Source organism: Melozone crissalis, unplaced genomic scaffold (genome assembly GCF_028551555.1).
Source record: "Melozone crissalis strain CALT ecotype California unplaced genomic scaffold, PUWL_Pcris_2 ptg000018l_1, whole genome shotgun sequence".
NCBI lineage: Eukaryota > Metazoa > Chordata > Aves > Passeriformes > Passerellidae > Melozone > Melozone crissalis.
In genome coordinates, this window is record NW_026535796.1 from 2347695 (window position 1) to 2354550 (window position 6856).

The 6856-nt window shown below is 52.2% G+C and overlaps 1 protein-coding gene across 1 annotated transcript; it reads left to right on the top strand.

Annotated features, from left to right (window-relative positions):
• The first annotated feature begins 5231 nt into the window (after positions 1-5231).
• On the top strand, positions 5232-6206 carry LOC128937012 (proto-oncogene Mas-like). The gene has a single exon (XM_054276344.1). It carries the CDS (start codon positions 5232-5234, stop codon positions 6204-6206), a length of 975 nt encoding a protein of 324 aa, XP_054132319.1.
• Positions 6207-6856: the final 650 nt, after the last annotated feature.

The following is a 6856-nucleotide window of genomic DNA, read 5'->3' on the forward strand; positions in this document are numbered from 1 at the left end:
CTCAGGAGGAGCTGCACAGCCACTCTGCACAGCAGCTCCAGCCACAGTCCAGCCTCTCCTGATCTTTGTCATTCTGTAACCACCCCTCAGTCAGATTTGGATTCAAGGTTTCTGTTTCTTTCCACTCTGGTAGTCCCACCCTCTGAATTTGTTGAATAAACAACATCCAGGCTTCACTGCAGGGCCTGTCCCTGTTAAACAGTGTCCAAAATGGCTCAATTCCTTCTTTTATCCCATTCTAAAGCCTCTGGCTGGTCTGGGAGGAGGGCAGATCCCTGTCTCATACCAGAGCCCTTCCTAAGGCACGTGCCTGCAATGGTTGGGATGATGTTGGCAGTGCCAAGAGCTCCTGATTCCTCCTGGGAGAGACCTGGGCAGCAGCCACATCTCTTGCTCAGGGGGAAGTTGTCCCTCCTTTTCCCACTGCCTTAAATCCAGGGGAAACCAACGTGCCACTGCTTCTGGAAAGGGAAGTGAGTGTGAAAGCCGTGTGTGGTGAGTCAGACTTTGGACATACACATGAGGTTAAACAGCTTAGGACCATTTATGCACAGAGTTGTTAATAACTAACAGTAAAGAGAGAGTTTGACATCTGAGAGGGTTTTTCTCTCCCTGTCTCCCATTATCCTGTCCATTGGAAAGCAGAAAGTTTCCATGGTTCAACCTCTTGTCCATGGAAGAACAACTCAGCCAGGGGATTTCTCCCAAAGCAAGTTCAGGAGGATCATGATCCTCCAATGTACTTTTTCTACTTCCCAGTACCTTCCTTGTCTCCTGTGTCACCCAGGCCACTCCATCTCTGATCTTCCTTTCCAGGGCAATGATTTCAAAGCAAAAGTTTTCATGGGTGTCAGCAACCTACAGTGAATTCCAAGATGATTCCTATCAAGGCTGACATGTGCCTCAGGGATCTGGGATGCTCCTGCTGGAAACTGCCGTGTGTGTGTGATGGCCCTGGGACCAGAACTGTCACCTCTCTTACTGCTGACACCGTGTTTGTGGCCCCAGCTATGGAATCTCACATCCCCTCAACAGCCCAGTCCTTTCAAGGGCAAACACTTCATGATCCAGCAGCTGATGGGGCTCCAGGAGAGTTGGAGAGGGACTTTGGACAAGGGCATGGAGTGACAGGACAAGGGAGAATGGCTTCCCACTGACAGAGGGTGGGGTCAGATTGGATATTGGGAAGTAATCCTTTTCTGTGAGGGTGCGGAGGCCCTGCCATACATTGCCCAGAGAGGCTGTGGCTGCCCCTGGATCCCTGTAAGTGTCCAAAGCCAGACTGACATGGGTTTGGAGCAATGTGGGATAGTGGAAGGTGTCCCTGCTTGCAAAGGGACAGTCTGGGATCAGACAACCACAAAAACAACCCCAAGTGTTCCCAGGACTGAGGAGGAGCAGGAGCAGCCCTGGTGAAGGGCTGGCAGGGGGTTCCCAGCACCCTGGTCCCTGATAGCTTTCACTGTGTAATCATGGGGATTGGCAGTGATCAGGGTGGGCTCCAAGTGCTGATAGCCTGGCTGCAAGTAACTGAGTGCTGTCCTTCCCTTGGGCTGTGTGAGCCTGCATTGGAATGACAGGAATGGGAATCCATGGCCCAGGGATGATCCCATGAGCCCAGGGGAGGCTTTGGCAGTGGTTCTGGAGCTCTTCCCAGAATGGGAGCAGTTTCTGACAAGCAGCCAGATGCTTCACCAGCACTGCCAGCACTGCCAGCAGCATTCCAGTGCCACCAGCACCACCAGCATCCCTCTGCTGCTGGAGGTACAATGACTCCTCAGGGAAGAGAAAGGAGGTATAGCAGAAATCTGTCTGGTCAGGGAAGGAAGTTAAAGAATGGGACACTCTACAGGGAAGGAGTGTTTCTAATTAGGGGGAAATGAGGACACATTCAAAATGTTATGAACAGGTGCTATGGTGATTGACTCTCGCAAATGTGGAATGAATATTATGTGTGTTATAATGTTCAAAGAAGCTCTGTTAAGATTTGGAGTTTTTCTAACCTGAGTGCTGTGTTCATGTTGAGAGTTGTAATGCTGATCTCTGACCATTGTGGGGAGCCGAAGCCCGAAGCGCTGCACAAGCTCAGGGAAGGCGGGACGGAGGAGGAGATTTGTTGGAAAAGCGGAATGTGTCTGAATGCCGGGGTTGGATTACCGAGAGTCTGCAAAGCCTGTTTCTGTTGCAGGCAGTGTGCCTCTGGCCGTGCCTCTGTCTGCGACTGAGCACCAAGCGTTTTTACTTTTACCTTATTTTGTCCCTTGCTGTAGTTTAATAAATTTTTTAAATTTTAAGAACGGACGCGTTGTTTCTCACAACAAAGAAAACAAATCACTTGATTTTTACGGGGAAAAAGTCAAGATCAGTTACTCCGGGGGTGTGGAAATCTAACGGAGACAAATTTGTAAAATCATTTCCGAGTCCTCTGTGACTGCACCAAGCTCTGGGAAACAGTACCAGAATTGGGAACAGAGAGGAGCCAGCAGGACGGGAATGGGGAGCTCCTGGTGAGCTGGGCACTTTGTCCTTCATGTCCCTGACCTGGCAGGAGCCGCTTTAGGACATGGATCCCAAAGGAGCAAGAGGGACCAGGAAGCGCCGCTGATCTGCACAGACCCCTTTGCCTGCTGCTGCCCCACAGGGAACAGGTCAGTGGAATGTTTGCCTTCCTCCCTACCCCACCTTCCTCTCCTGCAGCAGCTGCTCTGTTCCTGACACCCTCTCCAGGTGACCGCAGGGCCCTCCCCAGCTCCCTCCTCCTCTGCCCTATCTTGACGTCAAAATAGGCTGAAATAAACATTCTAACACAATGGGAAGCATTAAGAAGCAGGAATTCTCTACCTGCACAGGACACAATGAAGGATCTCTATTTGATCTGTGTGTGTAGTGAGACTTTACAACGGGGGTTTTGTGCACTATAACCACACATAATCATTAATGGGTGTTTCTTATCTAATACACAAACATCTCTTTCTTTAAACTAATTTTCATGTGTTCTCCTCCTATTGGAAGTCCTTTCCTCATCCTCGAGGATCATTCAGAGGGGTCTCTGGTGTTTGTATTCACTGAATGCTGAGATATTAAAGGTGACCTTGTCTTGAACTTTTCCTTTGGCCATGTAGTGTTGCTTCTTATTACAGAACTTTCCCTCAAATCACTGCAGGCCTCCAAATCTGTTTCTGCACTGGCTCCAGATATATTTGTCATCGGAGCTGGGCTTTCCTCCTCCCTCCTGGGTCCTAGAACCCTGTGGCCCGCAGGAGCAGGGACACTGTCAAGGTCCCAGTAGGAGTGGAGCTGTCAAGAGAAAAAACTCAGCTCTGGGTGGGTTCTGGGGTGTCAGAGATGGCTAGAGGGGTCAGGAGAGGGTCAGAGGGGGCTGCAGGGGGTCTGGATGCTGGCAAAGCCAGAGGAGAGCAGAGCCTGACAGGCCACGCTCAGAGTGGGGGAGCGGCTCCATCTGGGAAAGCTGTGGGATGTGATAGGATGGGGTGAGGATGGAGAGCGGGGTGGGAATGGGGTGAAGAGATTGGGAGAGGATAGGATAGGGTAGGATAGGGTAGGATAGGATAGGATAGGATAGGATAGGATAGGATAGGATAGGATAGGGGAGGGGAGCCGAGGGGAGGGGAGGTTAGGGAGCAGCTCAGCTCTGCTTCCTTGAATGCATGGGAGGCTTTGGCAATGATCCCGGAGCTTTTCTGGGAATAGGAGTTGTTTATGGGAAGCACACAGCTGTCTCACTAGCACTGCCAACCTTCCCGTTCTACCAGTACCCCTCTGCTCCTGGAGGGACCATGACCCCTCAGGCAAGAGAAAGGAGGAATGGTAGAAACCTGTCAGGAGAGGGAAGGCAGTCGGAGAATGGCACATTCTGCAGGGAACGGGTGTTTCTCATCAGGAGCAAATTAGGAGTCCCTTACAAAATGTTTTATTAGGAACTTTTCAGGTACATCCTCTCTATCAAAAAAAACCCCAAGATAAAAAACTGTGAGGAAGCAAAATTCTGATGTAGACAAAGATGCAATTTCCAACTCTCACATGACTCCACCAAGGCTTGGGGAGCAACACTAGTGTAATAGATGTTAAAAATAATTCATGCTATTAAAGAATGTATTTTATAAAGATTGTGAAATCCGAACATGTCTCTGACCACACACGGCCTGAAAGCAGATGTCTATTCAGATTCTGAGATTCCCGGACAAGGCTAAGATAGCAATCGACACTTTAGTGTAAGAATAGACGCTCCCAGAACAATGAGCACCAGTATCTCGAGTTGTCAGAAACTGCCTAAGAGATCATCGTCCTGTGGATAACATCAATCAAGACAGCCAGGGAAGCCAGAGCATACATGTGAATACATGGCTTCCCTGAAGTCAATCAACACTGGCTATCCACCTGGAGACGGTCTTTGTCCAGCTCTGAAGGCTGAAAGAAACAGCAATGAATGTGAAGAGTTACAAAAGAAATTGGGACTCCTTCGCCTCGGGCACAATAAGCTTTATAAAACCTCGTTGCTTGCGTGAACGAGGGAGGATTCGATGCGATAGAGGTTGGATCCAGGTTCACCCAGCGCCGTTCCCGGGATCGACACTGTATCTTTGGCTGTGGTGGTTTTGAAGACCGTATCTCATTTGTGATAATTTGGCTCACGATTGATCATTTATAACACCAGGATAGGGCATGGAGAGGAGTGATATGGGATCCAGTGGGACAGGAATGGAGAGCTCCTGGTGACCTGGGCACTTTCTCCTTCATGTCCCTGACCTGGCAGGAGCTGCTTTAGGACATGGATCCCAAAGGAGCAAGAGGGACCAGGAAGCGCCGCTGATCTGCACAGACCCCTTTGCCTGCTGCTGCCCCACAGGGAACAGGTCAGTGCAATGTTTGCCTTCCTCCCTACCCCACCTTCCTCTCCTGCAGCAGCTGCTCTGTTCCTGCCACCCTCTCCTGGTGACCGCAGGGCCCTCCTCAGCTCCCTCCTCCAATGCCCTGAGCTTTGCTTCTGCATCCCCTGCTGAACAGCCCAATCCTCCCACCTCCCTCTCATATCACACCATTCCCACTGCCCTCCTCCCCTGCACATCTCTCTCCTCCCCACTGAATCCTTCCCACTGCAGGGAGCTGCTGAGGAGCCGCATTGTCCATCCCTGGATTCTCCAAGCACTGACTGCCCATCCACTCTGACCACAGCCAGGGGCCACATCCCACTGCCTGCCCAGTGTCCATCCATGGAGGTGAGCACCGCATCCCCTCCTTTCACCTCACCAACAGATGGACCTGGTCAGTGTGAGATCAATGTCTCCAGCATGGCCATGCACTTTGTGATGCTGCTCGTTGGGCTCTGTGGGCTGGCTGGGAACGGGGCTCTCCTCTGGCTACTGCACATTAATACCATCACCGATTTCGTCTTCAACCAGGCCATCACCGACTTCCTCTTCCTCATCTTCATGGTCCCCTCCACCCTGGTATTCCTTGTGGAGGAGGTTTCCTTCTCTGCTATAATGTCCCCAATGTATTTGAGCTTGCTTTTCCAGCTGTCGCTGTTCGCCTACAATATGGGGCTGTACAGGCTGACGTTCATCAGCATCGAGAGGTGCAGGTCCATCCTCTGCCTGGTATTCTGTGGTTGCCAACTTCCTGAGCACCTGCTGAGGGTTGTGATGAGTCTCCTGTTCTGGGCCTTCCTCTTTGTTGTGATTGCTGTCAATCCCACGGTGACTTCCTTGTGCCAGTCACACGAGCAGGAGCAATGCCAGGTGGCTGTCACCTCCATGTACGCCGTCAACCTTTTTCTATTTGCTGTACCCATGGTCATTTCCAGCACAATCCTCTTAATTCATCTCAAGCCTAGCTCCCAGCAGCAGCCACACAAGAGGCTTGACATTGTTGTCTTCCTCGTTGCACTCGTCAGTCTGCCCCTCAGTCTCTGGTCTCTCCTGGAGCTCAGTTACACAGGTGTACCCTCCCAGGTGGTTTTCCTGCTCACCAGCATCAATAGCAGCATCAAACCCTTTATCTGCTTCTTGGTGGGGAACTGGAAGAGAGACTGCTCCATGGGGAGCTGCTGGAGACACTGCTCCATGGGGAGCTGCAGGAAGTACTTCTCCATCCAGTCCCTAAGGGAGGCGATCCACAGGGTGTTTGAGGAGCCAGAAGAAAACACTGACTGTGGAGATGATCCTGTGGTAAACACCAGGGTCTGAGCCTGTTGATCCCTTCCACTGCACTGCTGAAGGACCCTGGGACAGTGGCTGAGAAATTCCTTGAGTCTCCTGATCAATAAATATCCACAGGATCACCCTCCCTGTGCTGCTGCATCCCCAGCCCCTTTCCAGGCCGCTCTGAGCTCTGATCTGTGCTTGGGAGGCCTCAGCCTTGAGGAGCAGCCCCTGGGCTCAGCTCCTGTGGCGCTGATCAGAAACACCCTCTGCTCCCAGCAACTGCTGCTGTCCAACCACCTCCTGGGCTTTTATCAACAGCCTTGCAAATTCTTGCACTGCCCTGGATGCCACAGCATCCCTGCTCTGCCACTGTCCCAGGAAGCTGCCGGCCCCAAGTGTGGCCAGGCTGAACCATTGCTGTGAGTGCCGCCCATGCCTTGGGGCCCTGTGAGCAGCGGCCCCAGAGGAGAGCCTTGGAGCTCTGCTGGGCCCAGCAGCGCTGAGCAGAAGCTCCCTGGCACTGGGGCCTCTCCCAGCTGGGATCTCTCCCGGCTGCTGCCCTGGGCTGATCCCCGAACGCCGATGGCTCCTGGGCCCATCCCCCCAGGGCTCCAGGCCCAGCCCTTGGCCCAGGGAGGAGATGCAAAGGGATCCGCAGGGAGCATTTCACTGCCTGCCAGGGCAATTGCTCA